General features: G+C 38.1%; 1 protein-coding gene across 1 annotated transcript in view; it reads right to left on the bottom strand.

The window, feature by feature from the left end:
• Positions 1-23,307, bottom strand: part of LOC142158677 (dynein axonemal heavy chain 5-like) — a 363,541-nt gene that overhangs the window by 286,564 nt on the left and 53,670 nt on the right. The window contains exons 20-25 of the mRNA XM_075212884.1: positions 18,056-18,207; positions 14,438-14,645; positions 11,356-11,443; positions 10,433-10,556; positions 8,657-8,823; positions 7,198-7,290 (exon numbers count right to left, since the gene is read on the bottom strand). Coding sequence (XP_075068985.1) covers positions 7,198-7,290; positions 8,657-8,823; positions 10,433-10,556; positions 11,356-11,443; positions 14,438-14,645; positions 18,056-18,207 — 832 coding nt within the window. The remainder of the gene's footprint in view (positions 1-7,197; positions 7,291-8,656; positions 8,824-10,432; positions 10,557-11,355; positions 11,444-14,437; positions 14,646-18,055; positions 18,208-23,307) is intronic.

Raw genomic sequence — 23,307 nt, 5'->3', positions numbered from 1 at the left:
GAAATAAAGTAGGGACTGAAGAGAGCAATGCAGGACATCAGGACATATAATCATTACTACACGACTGTAAACACAGCTGAAGTAAAAATTCTCATTGTGATATCAGGGATACAAAGATAAAGATAGTTTGAAAGCATCTTTCAAACATCCATTTACTATATTGTAGTGCAGACCTGGGCAAACTCCGGCCCACGGGCCACATACGGCCCGCCAGCCTTCCGAATCCGGCCCGCCGGGTCTGCCCAGGAGATTTAATTTATTTTGCTGCCAGCCACAGGTTCTGGAAGGGATACGGAGCTGGTCGGCGATGCGCGTCCCTTCCAGAGCATCAGATCATGCCGGGGCCGGATACAGCGTAATCCCCTGCGCTGCTGCGTAGGGAGGAAGTGCGCACTGTCCATACACCTCTCCCGCCACATTCACAGCAGCGCCGCGGAGGAGAGCACAGAAGAGTGTGGAAGAAGACAGTAAAAAGGTAAGTATTACCGTTACAGACAACATCATGCCGGGTGCAGCAGGGCTGAGGGGCAGCACGGCATGATGCGGATCACCACAGGACAGCGGGCATCATGCCGCTCTGCCCCTCAGCCCTGCTGTGCCCGGCATGATGTTGATTAAAGATGGACAGATGGACGGATAGAGCTCTGGTATAGTGGGGTAATATCTAGGTGGGGGTTCCAGTCACTGTGTTTATTGATGGTGGTACTGTGGGTCACTGTTTTTATTGATATTGGTACTGTGGGTCACTGTTTTTATTGATATTGGTACTGTGGGTCACTGTTTTTATTGATGGCTGTGCTGTGGGTCACTGTTTTTATTGATATTGGTACTGTGGGTCACTGTTTTTATTGATATTGGTACTGTGGGTCACTGTTTTTATTGATGGCTGTGCTGTGGGTCACTGTTTTTATTTATGGAGGTGCTAGTAACTTGTTCTCTTCTGTTTTTTATCTCTTCCCAGTAAGTTCTCCTGCCACTGCCATACTGCCAGCTGTCTCGTCCTCTGCTCCTGACCTTCAGACACTCTGCTTAAATCTGCCTAAACGTGAGTGATACCACCTATCATAGGGGATACTAATTTGCTGCCCATTCTGCCGGCACTGCAATTACTATTGTGCTTCTCTTTGTTTGTTTACATCGCTAGCTGCTCCTGCCCCCCAAAAATGTCGTCTCACATAAAAAAAAGGAAAGTTGATTCTGAATGCCGTGTTTTCAACAAGACATGGACTGCTAAAAATTTATTTACGGAAGTCAAAGGCAAAGCCGTTTGCTTAGTTTGTGGCAAAGTTGTCGCTGTGTTGAAAGATTATCATCTGAATCGCCACTATGTGACCAAACATGAGGATAAATATAGGAACTTGTCTGACCAAGAGCGAGCAAAGGAGTCGGAGATTTTGCTATCCAAGCTGCAAACTCAACAAACACTTTTTACAAAACTTAGCACATCCAGAGATACAGCTACCAAAGCAAGTTATCTCATATCTCATAAAATAGCTAAACGAAGTAAACCGTTTTCTGACGGTGAGTTTATTAAAGAGTGTTTGGTGGACTCTGCTGAGCTAATATGTCCAGAGAAAAAGGATGCATTTGAGAACATTCCTCTGTCCCGGCGTACTGTGACGAGAAGGGTTGAGGACATTGCAGGAAATTTGGAGTTTCAGCTGAAGAACAGAGCGGTTACATTTTCCTTTTTTTACCCTGGCTCTGGATGAGAGCTGCGATGTACGAGGCACTGCCCAGCTACTTATCTTCTTACGTGGGATCACTGCAGACTTCAAAATAACGGAGGAACTGGCAGCCATGCAGTCAATGAAAGGGACAACAACAGGGATTGATTTCCTAACAGAAGTAAATGCCTGTCTAGACAAGTTGGGACTGAAATGGGACAAACTTGTAGGTGTGACAACAGATGGTTGTCCAAATCTGACGGGGAGAAATGTTGGACTTTTAAAGAGAATGCAGGATAAAGTTACCGAAATTAACCCTGAGCAGAAATTGACATTTTTGCATTGTATTATACATCAGGAAATGTTGTGTAGGTCAGTATTAAAAATGAACCATGTTGTTGATGTTGTAACTAAAACCGTTAACTTCATCAGAGCAAGAGCACTGAATCACAGACAGTTTGTTGCACTATTGGAGGAAAATGAGTCTGAACATTGTGATATCAGCTACCACACAAATGTCAGGTGGCTGAGCCTGGGAAAAGTCCTGAAAGTTTTCTGGGACCTGAGAGAGGAGATCTGGCAGTTCTGTGAGAACAAGGGAAATGACATCCCTCAGCTTTCAGATGCAGACTGGCTGGCAGACCTTAGTTTTGCTGTAGACGTGACTTCTCAGATGAATGACCTGAATATCAAACTGCAATGCAAGGGCCTTTTTGTGCATGAAATGTACAGCGCAGTGAAGGCTTTCATGAAAAAGTTGCAGCTTCTATCAAACCAAATGGGGGACAATATTCTCACTCACATGCCAACACTGAAGGAAGCCAAAATATCAGCTGATCACCTCCACAGGTACTCATCCATGTTAGAAGCACTGCATGCTGAGTTTTCATTGCGATTTCAAGACTTCAAAAGACTTGAGAGTGAAATGGACATGGTTTCTTCTCCCTTCAGCTGCAATGTGGATAATGCACCCAGTGATGTTCAGATGGAACTCATTGACTTGCATTCTGACACACTTCTGGCAGCGCACTTTAGGTCTGTCCCATTGCTTGAGTTTAACTCATCACTCAAAGAGGAGAACTTTCCACACATGAGGAGACATGCTCTGAAAATTCTAGTCCTCTTTGGATCTACCTACATATGTGAACAGACATTCTCAGTGATGAAGTTCAACAAATCCAGACACAGATCCTGTATCACTGATGACCACCTCTCAGCTGTCCTTCGCATAGCCACCTCAGATATTCCGCCAGATTTCAGTGCACTTGTTCAAGCCCAAGACAGACTAGATTTCTCCCACTGAACAGGTAAATTATTCTTATATATAATTTGCTGCATTTTATGATGGGCCCTTTATAAATGCCTTTTATAAATTTGGTTCGGCCCTCGAACACAGATCTGATTTTCCATGTGGCCCCCGAAAGAAATTAATTGCCCACCCCTGTTGTAGTGTCATTCAATGCAATGTAGTGTTCATCTCAACAACAAATTACCCTAAATGTGAGATTTTACAATTGGTCACAAATGCATTTGCTGGTTGTAATTTAGCGTATTGTAAAAAAATGTTGCACTGCACCTGTAACTACAGCTGCACATACACTTGCAGAACCTTGTGTTTCCACGGTGGGGTGCAGTACAATAAGGGTGTTCAGATGTGGATTATATATGTGCTTGCGCTTTTTTCCAACAGATTTTGACAAACAGGTCACGGTGACTTTTAACACTTTTTAAAATAGTTTGGTGGTGCAGAGAACTAACAAGACTAAAAAGCCTCTTTTCCACCATAAGACAGTAAGACAAGTTTGCCTTTACAAGCCATCACCCCTTTCAGTTTTAGCTGCAAAGACGCCGATCTCTCGCGAGATGAAAAAAACGGACTTTGATACATTTACCCCCTGATGACATCAAATTAACCAACTACTTTATGAACCACAAACAGTATTCTGCCTTTATCCCTCCAAGCACAATCAATCATTTTCACAGATCCTGTGAAAAAAGCTGACAATGTATCTATCATGATGTCTAAATAGACTCTGAGATAAATTGCATTAGATTGGACACTTCTGAAGCAATATTGCCCATTTTGATTAATTGTAGGTATAAGGACACTCTATTCCTAGCAGTAATCTACCCTATCAACAACATCCGCTGCATGCTGGGCTTCTTTGGATATATCTGGTGAAATTCACTCAATTATTTAGGAGCATAGATGTGCAGTTCTGGTTTTCCATGAACTGTCTTCTGTAGCATACACCTGTCTTTGTATTACATATTAAAGTCAATTTTGAAAAATGGGTGAATCCACAATTTTTATAGGAGACTAACTTCATGTTCATCAACTTGATCAGAATCTATGAGAGGCAAGGTATGGTCAGGAAATAGATTTAGATCACTGGTTTCAGTAGAAAAATATGAAAAACTGTGAACCATCATGGAGTCTGTGAGCTCAAGTTGAAAAGCAAGGTGACTAACTTGTAACAAGATTTTAAAGAGTCCTATGGTCCTATATGTTTTGTCTAGCTTAGAAGTAGGCACAATCACTTTCAAATTTCGAGTGGAGACCAAACTTCATTGTCAATCTTTAAAACAGTCACAGCTTTACAGTGCTTGTCAGGAGTTCTTTCGTTTATAACTGTCCTGTGCATGTTGTAAAGTAGCTTCTTAATACATCATGATTATTTTATAGTAACTCTTGTGTATTAATAACTGCAATGGAAGAATCTCCTAAATAATTAGGGAGAAGGCCTGGTCCAAATTGGCATAAAAGGACTTTTATTAGTGGATGAGTTTTGGGAGTTAATGTACGAATACCCTAACTTTGGAAAAAACATTTATCGAGTCATCTAGCAATTGGCAAATATAGCCCAGAAGATAGTGTTTTAGTGTCTGATTGATGCATTCTATCTGACCATTGAATAGTGGATGAAAGGCAATTGTTTCCAAAAATGTTATCTAAATGCTACTCCCATATCAGAAACCACATCATCCAGTACTAGTGTTATCTAAACACTTCCCTGATCAGTAATTCTGCTGTTTGTTTTGCAGAAGGAAGTCTATGAAAGGGCACAAAGCCCATCTTTGTGAGTTGAACAACCGCCAGAAATATAGACATGCTTTTAGATGGTGGTAAATCAACAATGAAATCCATGGAGATTGAACCCCATGGCCAACATGGACAGGCAAAGGTTGCAAAAGTCCAAGTGGGGAAACTGAGCAAAAATACTGTAGGGTGACACAAACTTTTAACATCCTCCAAGAATTTTGCCCATTAGAAATAACAAAATAATATGTGCCCCTTTCCCTAGATTGTAAGCTCCTGTGAGCAGGGCTCTCTATTTCCTTGTGTCCTCCCCCTCCATCTGTCACCTTCCTGTTGCTTCCGGCACCCAAGCTTCATTCCACAACCTGGATTCCTGCCTCGGTCTCCTCCTCTCCCCTCCATTACCAGCTCTGGCCCTGCTAGTTGCTCCCACACTCCTGGGCTCAGGCCCACCCTACTTTAGTTTACTCCCCGCATCTCTTCCTTCCTTCTTCTGACTCCCAGCATTCTTTATTCACTCATACCTCTCTGCCCGGTCTACCTGTCATCAGCCGGGTTGTTCATTCTAGTTGTATATTTATATTGCACTTTGTTTTGTTTTTCTTGTACTTCCCTGTATGCCGTGATTTGTTTTTTTCCTACGCACTATGTATGGCGCTGCTGACCCTTTGTGGTGCCATATGAATAACCGATAATAATAATTAGATATATACAATTTTTTTCAGGGTTCTTTAATTGGGAACTTGTGGGCTGAACACAGCACTGCAAAACATGCTGGATGTAAACATGAAAAAATTGTTGTAGAGTGATGTTCTTAACATTGTCAGCTCAAGACTCAGCTTAGAGACCCACTGTCTAGTTTCAAAAGTAATGCCAGCCATGAAGACTTAACTTGCAAACCTTCAAAGCCTGTTTTTAATTTTTATAAATCTTTGCTTCAGTCATGTATTCTATGGGTGCCATCACCAGCAGAGTGTCCTGTGCCTAACTATAGAAAAGCCCAGCTTTAGCGTTAAATAAAAGCTAAAGAAGTTGAGCTATAAAGGAAGATAAACGAGTGAGTAATGATTTATGGGTAATTTTTATGTAAGGAACTGATTACTATTGCACATGTGTCTGATTTCACACATAATGCAGATAGCAAAATAAATTACCTAAAGGGTTAACTTTATCGATTGTTTATGGCAATAAAAAGTAATTTAATCTTTTTAAAAGCAAACAAAACATTGTGGTGAATAACATCCACATTGGGATCAGATGCCATCAGGCGTAGCATGCACTTAAAGCATGGCAAACATTTCTGGGATTTTTAAAAAATGTTAGAGTGCACTATAAATCTCCAACTGAAATTGTATAGAAGATCTTTTAGATGAAAGGCTCTTGTGGTATATTCGGCATTATGTCACTATAATACAGAAGTGAAATGACCTGTATAAAAAACATGTGTGCTGTATAAGAGTTGTGCGCTTTTAAATGGTCATAATCCTACCTGGTTATGTCTAACATTTTTATATTTTACAATAGACAGTACAGTTGCTAACAGGTATAGTGAAACACTAAATGATCTAATACTATCTACATACGATGTGTGTTGCAAAGAGAAAGGACATATTTTAATTACGTTTTTACATCTGTATCGAAAGCTGCAATGACAGAAATCATCTTTATATTTAAAATACAAAAATATCTACTCAAAATGCTTTCCTCTCTTTTTTATACAATGTCATAGGGATGTATTTCTTAAATAGTAAATGTCTTTTATTTTGGCAAAGGTGTAAAAGAGGCTATAACTACAAGAAACTGTATAAAGTTTATTTTTAGGCTCATTACACAGAGATGTCAGAATATTTTGTAACCACTTTCAAAGTGTATATTGTTCAAAAATCACCACACGGAAGCATTGAACTAAACAAACTAGAGCAGTGGTGACAACCAACTGTGGAAGCCTGGCAAGATATGGTGGGACAATACTATCTGGAGAGTGGCATATCACTGCCGTAAAAAAGCGTTGGAGCTGGCAAGACAAATGACATAAATGGAGCCAATCGGGGCCACAGAGCAAAGCTAAACTGACAGGCTTTTGTGATTGACTATGGAAGTAATCAAAGATGTGTTGAGAGAGGTACTTCTGATGTCATGTCATGTTGTGGGGGTGACTGTGGTACCTCTACACTTTACAATTGGCCCTAACTCGGGTAGGACGGGGATGTATTTTCATACTAATGTCTGTAATGTCTCTATATGAAACAAATATCTTACCTCCAACATGTTGATGTAATGTTATGGTGCATTAGAAGGAAACATTTATACTTTAATAACATCTGTTTGTAGCACAATTAATACTAACTAAAACATTCTTGAATGTGTGAGAGGTAATTGAAATATTTCATAATGTTCCTCACATTGGTGACATGATTTATATATTATCTCAATTAAGCATAAGTAATGCATCATACACATTAACAAGGACTCAACTGCAGTGTACATTACCTGTTGTTGTTTGTGATGTAGATGTGCAAAATTCCACAGAGGAATGTCTTTGGCTGCCGAAAGTACAATGTTTATAGCTTTGTTCACCGCACTCTGAAAAAGAACAACAATATACTCAAATGGGAACAGTATGTCAGGTACAAAGCAAAACACATAAATACATGGCATAATCATAATTTTTCCACTAGTACCTGTAGAACGCTAAAGGTATGCCTTATGAAAGGGTGTATTATTATACAAATCTAATTGAAAATCAGACTTGTGATCAAATCAATACGAACTGTGCATGTTATGTCATGAATGAAATCAATTGCAAAATGCCCAATTACTGGTTTCTGCCTAGTTGGTAGATTTAATAATGATTAACACTACTGTATTTGTGTTTTATAACGTGCACTAAATTTATATAAACAATAGGACATTTTTGAAAGGGTTGAGCTTTTTCTATTTAACCCTACTAAACTATACAGTCTATAAATCTGTTCCTGTTGCAAAATGAAAAAAAAAACAAAAAAACACTCATGTATGACATTTAATGCTAAACTTATTACTAATTAGGTTTAAAAATATAATAAGAATTAAATGGAATGTAATTGTTTTAGGGAACGGCAATAAAAAGAATGCTAAGAGAGAAGCCATACTAAAAACTACCAATTGAAATGTAAAGAAATATACGATCCAGTCAGACTTTCTCTTTCTTGTACATGTTAGTCTTGTTGACAGAAGCCAAATAAAAAATAATGATAAGCATTATAGCAGACCTATAGCCAAAGCATGAAAAGGAAAAGTTTTCCTTATCATCTTGGTTCACCTGTTTTATCATCACAGAGTCTTTAGATTCTGTGGCAAGGGATAGTACACTACACTTGGGTTCACAGAGCACTGGCATCACAGAGCACTGGCACTGTGATGCCAGTGCTCTGTGAACCCAAGTGTAGTGTACTAATCCCTTGCCACAGAATCTAAAGACCCTGGGATGTGGAGGGAGAGATGGGAGCATGCCTTGGACTTCTCCTAAATTGTATTCATCTACATTCACCTTAATAACACAGTTTATTTTTTTTACTTAAAATCTCCCAGTAGGACTACGGTTATGAGTGGTAAGAAAACTGTCAAAAATCCCTAAGACAATAGTAATGGTCACATCTCTGATACAATCCCTAGCAATGTGCAATACAAAAATGTTTCAGTGCGTAAAATTATGCCTAATCATTAGAGAGCATCTGGAAATTTCTTGGGAATTAGGCCATTATTTTGCATCCCTTTAGATTTGGTACTGCTCATAAAAATTTCAATTGCACTTTGACAGAATATGCTCAAAACCAATCATCACAGTGTTCTGATTTTTATTATCCCTTGATACTCACTATGTTACATATTGTCCTCATAAACTATTTATGAAAATGTGATTCTGATTCTTAATACAATACACAGCCACATCAATACATCCTTTTCTTACTTGTATATCTTCCAGACTAGGCCGCATGACAACATTCGGGATGGCTAGGTGGATCTCAGCTTTAAACAATGGGCTGGAGGTATGATCTTTTGCAAATTTTGATGTCTGGTACTTAGAGCTGACGGTGTGTAACCGGCGTTTTAAAGCGTCTAATGAAACTTTAGTGCCTAAAAAAAAAAAAAAAAAAAAAGAGTAAAAATATTCTGCTGAATTATGGGAAAACACAAAATTTTAATAAATGGAGCTTAACAATTGAGGTGAAATTTAAACTCTCTCACAAATTCGCTCAGTTTAGTTATTGTTGTTGAGGTAATTTTCTTAAATGTTTTTATATCTAATTACCTAATAATAAAGCGTTATCTTGTACACCTTACATAGTTCAAAGCTCAGTGAAGTTACATTTTCTCCAAGGTTTTAGATGTTGTGTTCAGTACTCCCTACTTTGAGCTGAGCAACCCAATTAACATACATCTATCTGGTTTTGGAGCAAGTATTCATTATCTAAACAGCCAGTGGCTCCTGCATACACATATATTTCTTTTAAATGCCCAGTTCTAGGGGTAGATTTATGAAAACTTCTATAAAGGAAAACCGGGGGTTTTGCCCATAGCAGCCAGTCAGACTCTAGATATAATTTTCTATAATTTAAAAGATAAATGATAGCTAGATTCTGATTGGCTGCTACTGGCAAAATCTCCACTTTTCCTTTTTAGTTTCCATAAATCATCAATACACTACTGTTAAATGAACAGGATGTACAAATATTACATTATTTCAAAAGGAGCTTGCTATATTTCTTGAGACACAGGCTTTAGAGTACATACAATCAAACAGCCCCTTTGTTCACAGGTTCATTTATCTTCCATTTATATGTTTTCTTCACTTTAACTTTTTCATTAAATTGTCCATCTGTTATAATTAATATTGTATTCTCCTCTAATAGTACCTGAGTACAATAATATTTATATGCTTAGTTATGTATATGTGTACATTTGCCTTAAATGATCCTAAAAATATAAATGCAGTTGCAAAAGTAACTTCGGTATCCTAAAACTAGAAACTAGGCTTTGTGAAGAGAGCATGTTGCCACGGCATTTTATCTAGTGGATAGTTCACAGAGAATGTTATAGAGATGTTCCTGGCATTAAAAGTGGTACTTAAATGTTGCACAGTTATGCACGAGTATCTTCTGCAAAATAAAAAAAGTTAAACACCTATAGGATTTTTCTGTAAAGTTTCCTGGTTTAGAGCTACAGAACAGGTGGAACAATAAGAGTGCTTCAGTGTAAAATGCTACAATGTTTGTCGAATATACATCTCCCATCACTTATTTATACAAAATAAAGTTGGCAAATCAACTCCCCTGTATACCAATGTCCTATATCTAGACCCTCTACCACGTGGCCCATCCTCCCATCCCTCTCTCCTTGTCTTGAACCCTGTTCCCTAGCCCACTTGACTCTCATCTTGTCCCCTAAACCCATATAATTGGTAAAACCTGTATCACAAGTGTTTGTTTGAATTTTCATGTTTTGTAATTTAGTTACAGACTGATCTGTATTTCTGGTTGCATATTTGTTTTTATAAATAGACTATAACTTTTATTTGTATTGTTTGCGATGCCTTTAATAAATGCTATTGGAAACAAAATGCAGTTGGCATTTAGGTGTACTGGCGTTAAAAGGTTATAAATGAGAAAATAAGAAAAGTAAGAAAGAAAGAATAATGTGTTTGTTACTTCAGATGTAAACATCAGTCAGTCATATTGAAACTTACATTTGACAAGAGAGTCTGTATTTTTCTGACACAAATGACCCATGACATTATAGTAACTGCATGGAAGACATTCTTGACAACGAGTTTTTTGCTTAGCATCAAGGTGCAAGCAGGCAAATGAGTCCTACAATGAGAAAACAAAAAGCTATAAAAACTTATACTGCATCTTAAGTTTGTCACAGGTCAATTCATTATATGATACCATAATTTATTGATTGACGTTGGCATCCTAGTATGTTTAAGTGTTATGTCAATGCTGATGTCACCTCACACAACTGTTATAACACTGTTCAATACAAACTAGATAGCCACACTTGTCATTGTAAGAAGTTGTGTATGGACTTAGTATGTTTTTTCATTAGTTGTATGACCTGCCCCAATTCATCAGGACATATACTCTGATAGAGGGGGAACAACCCATCAAAACAAGTATAGTGCAAAAAGAATTCTGGTGCACATTGGCATTTCTTGCCCTGGATTGTTTTGGAACCCTCACCCACTTCTCTGTATTTTCCAGTTCTGTGGTGTATGGGGGTCTCTTGGACAAACACCTCTTTTTTATATGATGGCCCACCAAGCAGAAAATGGGGTGGGGGCAATTACCTTCCATGGCAACACACCTATTATCTTGACTCTGTTTGGTCATTTAAAATTTTAGGTGCTATGACATATTAATTATAAGTCTTATATTCGGTTTTCACAAATGATGTATATTGTGCATGAAGAAAAAAAATTATACAGTATATGTTTTTACTATGTGACTACGACTGATATGATTTCCGATATACACAGCTGGGGCAATTAGATTATCATTTCAATAGGAACTCCATGAAATAGGGGTTTCTGGGTACCAGTAAACCCTGCCTAAACATGCCATTGCTAACAAGAGACTTCAGTAAACACTAATAAATTCTATTAGTTACCTGTAAACTGTTCCTGTCTGCTGATTTCAATTTGCTTTTAAGAGCATCAATCATTTCATACAAGCAGAGCTCCACTTGTTTGCTTTGCCTGGAAAATAAAATTATCCTGAGATCATTTAAATGGATCGAAAAAAATAAAAATAAAATGATTATAATTTATCTACAGAGCTGATAACTGTATGGGAATCTCTGTCCTTTATAACATATACCACTAAAATAACTTTGCTGGTGCTTTTTCTGAACTTAGTGCAGGTTGAGTTAAGTAATTAAGCCTTTCATAGTTGGTGCTTACAGTCCTTGCAAAAGCTACAAAGAGGGTACATTACATTATAATTTACCCAAGCCTGATTAATGCACTAAGACGTCCTCAGAACTCTAAAAGAACTACACATTATTTACATTATAGTCTTCTGCAGCTGGCATTGATAAAAATATGGCTTAAAGGTGTGGCGCAATATAGCTCATTGTTTATTCAGACCTATAATCATTTAACAGAACTGGTGTTAAGTTGATTTTTTTTTTTTTTTTTGCAAACTACTGCTTCTGTGTACATTTGTGTTTCAACTTCTTTCTATCAATTGCAGCTAGAATATCATCACATGAATACATCTGAACGACATCTAGCTGTGTTTTGTGTTCATCTGTAAGTCATACACTCAAACGTGACCTCCAGCTCCTTTGTTATACATAGCAGATAACAATAAATATTATGAATTACTATACAGCACACATGCATTTAGGATCTCCGTATCATGGTCTGATTATCCAACAGGCTGTCTAGGCTTCAACCTAAGATGCAAGGCTTTTGGGAGTTGCAAAATTTATTAAGGGTACACAATTGTGACAGGAAGAGGTATAAACTGAAGTTAATTTCAATATATATAATATAATAGTAAAAAGAAAAAAGAAACCACGAATGAAAAATGTAGCAAGGTTTTAATCTTGATACATTCCCATGATAAAGGCTGAAGGCAATGAGTCATCTTTGGGGGAGTGCTTGAGGATAAGCAGGTAGGAGAGACAAGGATCACTACAGCCTTAATCTGAGTACACCATCATGTGTTCATACTCAGCAGAGGTCGTGAATGCCTCAGGTCAGCTATACAGTTCTGATTTTAATGAAAACTAAATGAGTGACAAAGATTGCCATTCACCTTTTAAAATGTCAAGCTCAGCTGAGTTTCAAAAACACGGGGACATAAACATTGTTGGAGGGTTGAAGGAAGACGGATTTTAAATTAAGGATGAGTTTGTTTTTACCTACCATGTATTAGCCTAGCATGGTGGCCGAGGGGGCGCTTCAAGCATATTTGGCCTAGGGCGGCCTGATCCTTAATCAGGCCCTGTTCAGTATATTGTTAAATTAAAATCTGCATCTGAGGTCACATGTCCCAGCTGTAGATAAGGTTTATGTAACCATGTCAAAGTGTTTTTATTTGCACATGGTAAAAATTATGACCTGTAGCCATGGTAACAATACAAAACTTTAGTGTTGCTTCTAAACATGTAATGTGGCTTAGTTTTTTGACATGAATTAAATGCTTGTGAGAGTGATTTCACATTGAAAAACAAAGCACAGGAACAAAGGCAACGCTGATTACAATGGACATGTTAATTCACACAATAATGAGACTTCTTTGCTCCTTTTGAACTACATTCATTTAGACAATGAAGAGAAGGCATTGTTCTTTAGATTCTGTAACTGCGATTTAGATATTTTCACCAGGGAAAATTAATTCTTAGTAAAAGGAAAGTCAGTTGTAGCCTTTACAGGAATAATTAAATATCGCATGTAATATTACAAGAAAAAAAACTCTCTGACTAAGAAGCCCTGCATCAATGCTGGTTTTCCTACTCAAATCTGTGACTTACAATGCAAATGGTTACCTTAGATGACAGTGATCTCACCAGTATTACTACTACCAAAGAATTTGGCAAAGAATATAAAATAATGCAAAATAAATTTTCCAAAATATTATATTCCAAATATAGATATTATATATATATATATATATATATATATATATATATATATATATATATATATATATATATATATATATATATATATATATATATATATATATACACACACACACACACACACAAGTTAACCTGTGCATGATACTCATGCATTCTAGTCAAATCAAGCTACTTAAGGTGTTAAAAAGGTTCTTGTCATGCATTTGGGCCTAGCCCAGGTCTCCTCAGGGGAAGAGCGTTACTTCCCGATGCAAGCGCCCTTTTTTAACGTGGTTTTGTCCACATGTCACCACCTCATCATTTTTCTCCATCACCTCATCCTTCATCTTTATCGCCACATCTATCCAGATGTCTATCCAGACACAGGGATCTCTCTCAGCGGTCCTGAGTATCACACTTCTCTCGCTCTGTCAACCCCGGTAACCACCAACTCCCCACTGTCACCCGCGGCAACCACCAACCACTCCCAACTGTCACTTCTCCTTCAAGAAATATATATATATTTTTAAAATCTTTATAAACACTTTTAACAATTAACAAATTAAATTAACAAATTAAAAACATCTTAGTATACCAAATTTCAGCCCTTTCTGAGTTTTTTTTCCCACACACACTAAGAATTTAGTAGGTCAGTGTATAACTCCGCCCAGCAGGTGGCGCTGCAGCTTGTTTTTTGTTTTTTTTACACACACACACACACACACACACACACACACACACAGACTAACACACTCCACTAGGCTTTTATATTATATAGAGATATAGAGATAGATATATATATATGTATATATATATATATATATATATATATATATATATATATATATATATATATATATATATATATATATATATATATATATATATATACAGGCATACATATAAATAATAATAATAATAATATTAATAATAATAATAGCAGCTCAGTGTCTTCTTACAGAAACAGATTTCCGATTCTAAGCTCCACTGTGACATGGTGTGATGTGAGCTTACAGCACAGGGAAAAAAGCTTTAGTGCGTATTATTGTTGTAATTAATGAGCCCTATTCACTGTAACCCCCTATTTGCACAAACAGTATATGACTCAGAGAAAACCTACATGGACAATGTCTCTGCAGCTGCAGCGATTACTTTTTCTGTTCTTTCCAGAAAGATTGGAACGGTAATGGCATTGTCTTCTGGCAAATCCACTAGTGGCGTTTCAGAAATGTCTAACAACAATTTCTCAATTCGGCACTCCAAGATGTCAGATGTTTCCTTACAAATCTGCGCTACCTCTCTCAGGGAACTGTAAACATTTGTAACGTCTGAAATGATAGGAAGACATGTTAACACGCTAAAACATTATAATACACAAGTGATGCTAATATAGGTATAAACTATTCTAAATAATATTTGTATAACTAGGGGTTCTGATGTCCATATTTTGGTGTTCATTAGGGAAACTTGTGAATTATAAGGAATAATGCTCCCCTACTGTACATTAATACAGATATTAGAAGTCACCTTGGAGATCAACCATGACCTGGATAAAAGTAATCAGCCTTTATATGGTCATGGAATTCTCTGGTAACTTATATCTTATAGTAAGGTCTAGTCTATTCCATATATATTTCACCAGTTAAGGCAGCATTTCACTCTGTGTTGCCTAATGTATTGAGGAACAGTGTAGTGGCTGAGTCAAGTTTAAACAGTTGTTTATGTATGAACAGCAGCACAGAGAATTAGCATTTTTAATATAAGAGCTTCCAAGCAAATATGATTGGGACACTGCAGAAAACAAACCTTTTGTCTACATGCAGATATTTAGTGTGGACATTTCTAATCACTTCCAAATCAAAACCAAATATTAATAAAGTGGACCTGTCACCTGCACACACTGAGTGATATTTATGAGAATTAAGTTATCAATTCACTAGTCACGAGTAAACCTTGCACCTCATATCAATGATGCCATTTGTTGCTATTGAATAATTGGCCGAATGTTGTTTCAGCCCACAAAATGACTGCCTCCGCTGGGCCTCACAAAACAGCGGAGGCACAGCACAAAGCCAATTTTGGTGATGCCACACACCTCAATTTGCACTTGTGTGCCTAGACTTCAAGTGCATTACTTTGCGGAGCGACGGTGGTGTGTGCAGAGAAGCAGAAGTTTGATGAGAGAAGTTGGGCAAAGTGAGGGCATTCCTGCTAAGTATGGAGAAGGATAACACAATATTTAATTTTGAGAAGCAAGATTCTTTAAATTGTATAAAGGATGGAGAGAACACATTTGTATGGGTGTTTCTTGCTTTGCAGAAGGATACAAGGCATTTGCACTAGCAAAGACACTTGTGTTTTGCACCAGCTCTGAAGTGGTGGACATTGGGTCGTATTCTAAAATTTAATGGCACTCTTTGCACTTCAACAGAGAAGCACATTGTTAGGTGCCCAAAGTAAGAGAAAAGCTTCAAACATACAAAAGTGCTACACATAATAAAAACAGTTGCAATGCCCTAGCACAGTAATGATTATTTTAAACCATAACAAAGACTAAACTAAGTAGTAGCTGCAGTATTTTAGAAAAAAAACAGAAAAATTTAGTTTAAAGAAAGTAGTAGTTCTAATGTGTTAGGAGGTTGGACTTCACCATGATGTTTAAACTTTTGCACAATGCACAGATTTTTCCACTTCCCCCGTGCCTTCCAACTCAAGCGTTTCTAGTTTGTGGAGACATCTCTAAAGACTGGAAAGTAGGCATGCACTTTATGGGCGCAATATAGGACAATACAGGGGCACCAGTGCAAAAACAAATTAATTTGCAGTGTGCAATGTGTGTAAGTGACGGGTACACTTTAATGTCATTTTAGAATGGAATCTGTGGTTTATACTGTAGAACCAGTTGTAAACGTACCCAATATATATTCAATATAGTGAAGGGGTACTTTAATCAGTAAGTATTAATCAAAATAACAATTATTTAAGGATAAAACATATACAAAACTAGTCAGACTGGGTATTTTTAAAACATTTAACATTTCTGACATCAATAGTGGGGAAACTACTAGAAGGTATTTTAAAGGGATAGTATTCAGGATTACTTGGTACGCCATAAAATTATTAGTGGGAATCAACATGGATTTGTGAGGGATAGGTCATGTCAAACTAATCTAATTCGTTTCTACGAGGAAGTTAGTGGAAACTTAGACCAGGGCAGCACAGTAGATCTGGTCTACTTAGATTTTGCAAAGGCCTTTGATACAGTGCCACACAAGAGGTTGATTTACAAAATTAGTGAACTGGGTCTAGGAATCAACATTTGTACTTGGATCGAAAACTGGTTAGAGAATAGGGAACAGAGAGTTGTGATAAATGGAACATTTTCTAATTGGTCAAAAGTCTTAAGTGGAGTACCTCAAGGTTCTGTGCTGGGGCCACTCCTTTTTAATATATTCATTAATGACCTTGGTGATGGTTTAGAGAGTAAAGTTTCTATTTTTGCAGATGACACTAAACTCTGTAAGGTAATAAAATCAGAGCAAGATGTAGCTTCTCTACAGAGGGACTTAAATAAACTGGAGGATTGGGCAGCCAAATGGAATATGAGGTTTAACACAGATAAATGTAAGGTTATGCATTCAGGGATCAAAAACAAGAACGCAATCTATAAATTAAATGGAATTAATTTAGGAGAATCTATAATGGAAAAGGATTTGGGAGTGCTCGTAGACAGTAGACTAAGCAATAGTGCTCAATGTCAAGCAGCAGCTGCAAGGGCAAACAAAGTATTGGCATGCATAAAAAGGGGCATAGATGCAAGGGAAGACAGTGTAATTTTGCCACTGTATAAATCGTTGGTATTACCTCATCTTGAATATGCAGTAATTTGATAAGATAATTTGGAACTAGAAAGGGTTCAGAGAAGGGCGACAAAATTGATAAAGGGTATGGAGTCATTAAGTTATGAGGAAAGGTTAGCCATTTTAGGCATGTTTACTTTAGAAAAGAGGCGTCTAAGGGGAGATATGATTACTATGTACAAATACATTAGGGGTCAATACAGAGAACTTTCATGGGAACTTTTTACCCCAAAAACTATACACAGGACACGTGGTCACCCCCTAAGGTTAGAGGAGAGGAAATTTCCCAACCAGCAAAGGAAGGGATTCTTTACAGTAAGGGCAGTCAAGATATGGAATTCATTGCCAGGGAAGGTTGTGATGGCAGATTCAATAGATATGTTTAAGAAAGGGTTAGACAAATTTTTAGCGGAGAGGTGTATCCAGGGATACGACAGTTAATTAAAATGTAGGATAGTAGTGGATATAGGGTAAAAAAATAGGACTGCAATATTGAGTCTCGGGGGATTTTCACAATTGAAACAGATTGGTGGTTGCTTACTCTGGATCAATTTCAAATATAAGTGCAGGATCGCAAGCGATCCAAAATAGGTTGAACTTGATGGACTGGTGTCTTTTTTCAACCTCATCAACTATGTTACTATATAAAAGCATAAGGAGTTACTTGGTAGAAAATGACTCACATCAGGGGACACTTTGCTTAAATGTATACAGTTTAGGGGGGCACTGGGTAAATACTTACCCTCTCACTGGGTTACCTTTACCAAAAGGTTGCGAAACACACCCTTAGAAGTGCTCCTTACCGTTTAATATATGGTGCTGCCTTTATATATTTTTACAATGGGTAATTAACCTTTACAAGTTCAGTGGATTCTTACATTTGTCAATGTTTAGGGAGGTCCAGGAAAGCTGTGTGAGGCCCGGAGAAAGAACCTCTTCAATTTGCGTAATAAAAGGTGACATAAGTTGCTTCAGCAGAGCAGGAATTCTATTAGTAAATGCCTGATAGTCCATTAGCATATCCTGAAGCCTGAAAAAGAAGACAAGAAGCTGAATAATCAAGCCTACTACATTGTCAGCATAAACTCACACGTGATTAGGAATCCAATCTCTGAAGAAGTAAAAAAATGTATAAAGTAAGCCAATTTATCAAAGTGTTCTCCTCCCACAGTTTTCCAATGTGAGCCAACCTGGTCATACATTCCCTTTGTAATTTTTATATGCTATCCTCCATAGGCTTTCTATGGGACAGAAGGATTAAAGTACAAAACCCATTAAGGTGTTAAACACACCTTTGCAAGCATACCCAAAGCTCCACTGTCTTATAGGGACCATTTGTTTCTGCATTAGCCGTCATATTTATCTTAGGTCTCCATGCAAGCCATCTTGCAGCCATTCCATTGGGAGAAAAGGGGAGAGTCCAGTCAAGCCTATTTCCCTGCTTTAGTCAATGATAGGTCAACACCCACCATCCAAGGAATTTTTGGGAATATAAAAGACAATGTGCGAGGAGGACTCGGGAGATTTTGGGTAAACCAAGGCTGGGCATATTCAGGTGAGAAGAATTATGCACAGCTGCACAGAAAGCACTGTGTTTCTATTGGATCTTCGCCCACCAAAAACAGGGAGATTCTAGGGACTGGTACTGCCTGTAATGTCAGGAATACAAACCCTGGGACGTGTTTAAACTTGTTGGAGAATTTTTATCATTATGTTGTTATCATGACACAAGATGATTTATTAAAAGGTTTATTGCCTGCTGAATCTTATATCGTGTTTAAAAAGTCAAATTTTATAATAAATTCTAACATCAAGTAGAAAAAAAAAAGAGAAGCAGAGAGGTGAGAAATTAGAATATAGAAATAATTTAATGATGTGTATTGTGCCTTTAAGATTGCTTCAAATATAATGTATAAGTCTTACTAAAAATAATGAGCACATGGCAATGTTCCAGGAGATATGTGGAACATGTTAAATAGTAGATAAGAGAAGCGCTGGTAAGAAATAGTTTATTTTAGATTGTGAAATAGTTTATTTTTAGACTGTGACTCGTAGTGTTTTGAAATTTACTTTGTAAGGCTAAAATCATGACAGATTCATAGCCCCAATTATTTTAGACATCTGATGCCAGGTGTTCTATCTTTTTGCATGCTAGAAAAAGTTCCAGAGTGCTATAAAAATGTGTAATCTTGAATGTTATAAACAAAACAGTTTCTATACACACATAAGATGGTGTTGTTTTCTCTCTGTTCTCTAATTGATTGATCAATGGATACATGCAAAAATAATTCCTTTGACTGTGTATAGCTCAGCTTCAATCCACAGATAGCATACCTGGAATTGACAGAGGTATGCAAACTGCTGCAGGGGTTAGAGCCGGAGATGGAGGGTGGCTGGAGAGAACAAGGTAAGGGGCAAGGAGCCAAATATTGGGTAGGAAAGGAATGAGGGGGGACCCATTTGTACTGGGCCCTACAATTTCTGGTGGCAGCCCTTATGTTACCTACACGCACCAGGCCAAGCATTTTAAAGAACTTACTTAAATTACAGTAGATTTTCCAATTGTACTTTATGTTTCAAGCTAATTATTTTTATTTTGCAAGATCCTGATCCCAAAGAAAAAAGTTCAGTTGGGACACAGATATGCTATTCTATTTTATAGTGGAATACCAATTTAAAAGCCAATATTTTACAATTAAAACTTTATTCCTAATTGCACCTTTGACATACTTTACTAAATACAGCAAAAGAGCAAGAAATGTTTTTAATGTAGATACAAACGTAATATTTTATTATGCATGAAAAAAAATACACAATGCATTTATAAATGTCAGACCCACACCATGCACACAGCTACATACATAGCGCATGCCTCCCAACCATCCCGATTTAAAAGGGACCGTCCCGATTTGAAGGCTCCGTTCCACCATCCCAATCGGGACAGCTTTGTCCCACAGTTGGGAAATTTGGTAGGTACGTCTCATTCACTAAGTGAACGATTGCCGCATGCACTTGAGCACATGGCAAAGAATGGTGGTGAAGGGGATGAGAGGAGAGTACAGGGATGCCTAGTACTTCAAAGGTGCTAGGCACGACCTTGAGGTGTGGACACGCACCCTAATGTGACACTACCACTCCACCATAGTACTGTGACCACACACCCCTGTCCAGATGCCGGATTCCCAAATGTTGGGAGGTATGATTGTTCTCTAACACTATGTGTTTTATTTTCTGTGTGCCCAAAATGCATGAAAAAAATCAGTTGTAAATCAGTTATAAATAACCACTAAATTAAAAATATACATATATTTATGTATGTATAAAAAAAGGCCAATGACACAGTTATCAAATATGTTAGATAATCTGCAGTTAAGACGTAGAACTTTGGGAATCTGCAGTTAAGCTTCAGTTACACACAATAATTGTACAATAGTTAAAATATAATATGAACAACTGTCAAATTGCAGTTTTTTTATTGTATATATTACATACTTACCTACTTTCTTCAGCTCGCTTCCGGGAGCCAGCCAGTGGAGGGGGGCGTGAAGGGGCGGGGTGGCCGAAATCGCGTCATTTCGGCCCCGCCCCCTGTGACGTCATGACGCAAATTGCGTCATTTGACAGCGGGGGCGGGGCCAAACGCCGCGATTCACCGGGAATCGCGGCGTTTGGGATCTAATTCTGCCCACTTCACTAGGAAGTGGGGCACTTCCTAGTGAAGTGGGCAGAATTCGGGAGATTGCCACACTCGCCCGGGAGTCCGGGAGACTCTCACAAAATGCGGGAGTCTCCCGGACATTCCGGGAGAGTTGGCAAGTATGATATATTAGCTACCAGCTGTAGATCAATTGAAAATTTAAAATTAAAAGCACAAGAGAGCGCTCAAAGTGTAGCATTAAAAACACCGGGATTGTACTAGGAAAGCAGTAAAAGAAGGAGCTTATCTGGATAATGGCCGTTTATGATAAACTGAACCAACAGTATTTGTCTACTATGGATGGAGTAGTGAATACATACTTCAGTCAAACTTTCTGAGTCCTAATAATAAGCTTAACCGATACCTAAAATCACATGGGATATTTAATTTCAAAGCAGTGAAACTCATTTGTTTTAACGTGACACTATTTAATCTTAAGAAAAAAATACTAAAATATGTTGTTTACAAAAGCATTGAGTGTGTACATATACAGTTGTGTTGTGCAAGTTTTTATTTTAAACTCTGGCCTAAATAGGCTTGTATCAGTGAATCTTCAAAATACATGTTTGGATTTACAAGTGGGCATTACTGTTTTAATTAGCACATACCTACCAACATTGGCCTCTATGGCAGCGGACAGGGGTGTGACCATATCGTGATGGGGATGGGGGGTGGCCACAACCTAGGGTTATACCTAGCCCCTCCCATCTCACATCATTTGCGGCACCCGTTCACTACTGCTCTGCCATGCAGTAAACAACCCAAAACACTCAAATTTCCCACCACCGGGACAAAGTTATCCCAGTTAAGGTTGGTGGCACAGAGCCCTCAAATTGGGTCTGTCTCGCCTATATTGGGAAATTTGGAAGGTATGATTAGCAGGAAGTATAAGCTACATCAAACCGCAAAGATGCTGCTGAAACGGTCATCTCTCAAGTGTCCTGTACAAACAAGGAAATTTGTTAGGGAGTGTGGCACAAAAAAAAGGACATTATTCAAAATGAACCATGTAAAACACATATGGAGTCTGCCACAAAACATAAGAGAGACCCATTTGAAATGTAGGAAAAAGTTTTTTTTGGTCAAATGAGAACAAGGTAGAGCTTTTTTGTCCAACGATCAAAATAATATATGTGGTAAATCAGCGAAGACACTGAAGCTCGCTCAAAGGTGCATACATTCTAAACACAAAGACAAAACTAACATTGATGTGTATATATTATATATACACACACAAACACACTAATAACCTGAAAACCTTAATTACGTTATTCCGGATAACATATATAATTTCTGTACTGATTATCTATTTGCAAATAGTGCAAGAAAAATAGGCTTGTTTTAGTCTATATCCTCATGAGCACGGGTCTGACTGCGTAAGTTCAGCGAAGTAAATGTTAAAATTTCTTTTTGAAAAACCTAAAATAACTCTCTGTTCCTCCTGCTCCTTCTCCTAACAAGAGCTTCCAAAATTTCAATTGGATCTGACAGATTTACAGACAGTGTTGTGCTCCTGGCTCCCTGTCAACTGCTAAAACAAGCAGAGTTATCCAGATGACATAGCACTGTGCTCGGCCCCAGTGGAGGACAGCAGAGGAAGAGAGAGCACTGTTCAGCCCAGTGATCTGAAATTAAATACAACACATAGGGACGGTTGTTTTTTCATTAGTGTTTGTAAACCTGGTAAGTACAGGTCAGAGTTTTTACTGAAAGTCTGTAGCCTTGTTATCCTTGGTTGCTCATGTCAGATTTAATTTACTTCACCCAGTGTTTGGTACGTCACTGAAATCACCAATTTCTACTGTAATTCACTGGAAGAAGCAGTATGTTTGTTTTGTGTCTAAACACAGCTACAAAATGCAGGCTTATACATAGTACATAATTAATATTACATTAATTTAGCTGTTGGGCATTTCTCAGATACCTCAACTTGTTATACTTCTCTGGACCCCCAGCAGCTTCCAGAGTTTCTGCATTCTGCACACTGTGGTCATAAACTATAGAACCAGAAACCAAACTGCATTAGATGTTCCCCTTACAGGACCACTGTCACTGACAACCTATCCCCACCCCCACTATAAAAAGCCTAAATTCACGGCATTAAATGTAGGGGGTGGAGCTTAATGATGTGGTTAAGCCCCACCCCCTCCATTCACTGCCATGAATTACGGCAAATGCGGGAGCTTTGCCTACTCTCCTGGGAGTCTGTGAGGTCTCCCCGAAATTAGGGAGCCTCCCGAGAATTCATGGAGAGTAAGCAGGGTCGGACTGGCCATCTGGCACTTCTGGCAAATGCCAGAAGGGCCGATGGCCAGATGGGCCGGTTGCTAGCTGGCCGGCCCCATCGCTCAGCACACAGACTGTCATGCCAGAATTCAGCATGACAGTCTGTGTGCTGAGCAGTGGGGTCGGCACTACACTTACTTCCTGGTG

Source organism: Mixophyes fleayi, chromosome 5 (assembly GCF_038048845.1).
Source record: "Mixophyes fleayi isolate aMixFle1 chromosome 5, aMixFle1.hap1, whole genome shotgun sequence".
In the NCBI taxonomy this organism is placed as follows: Eukaryota; Metazoa; Chordata; class Amphibia; order Anura; family Limnodynastidae; genus Mixophyes; species Mixophyes fleayi.
Note: the sequence above shows the minus strand (reverse complement) of the source record. Positions and strands in the feature narration are given on the sequence as shown.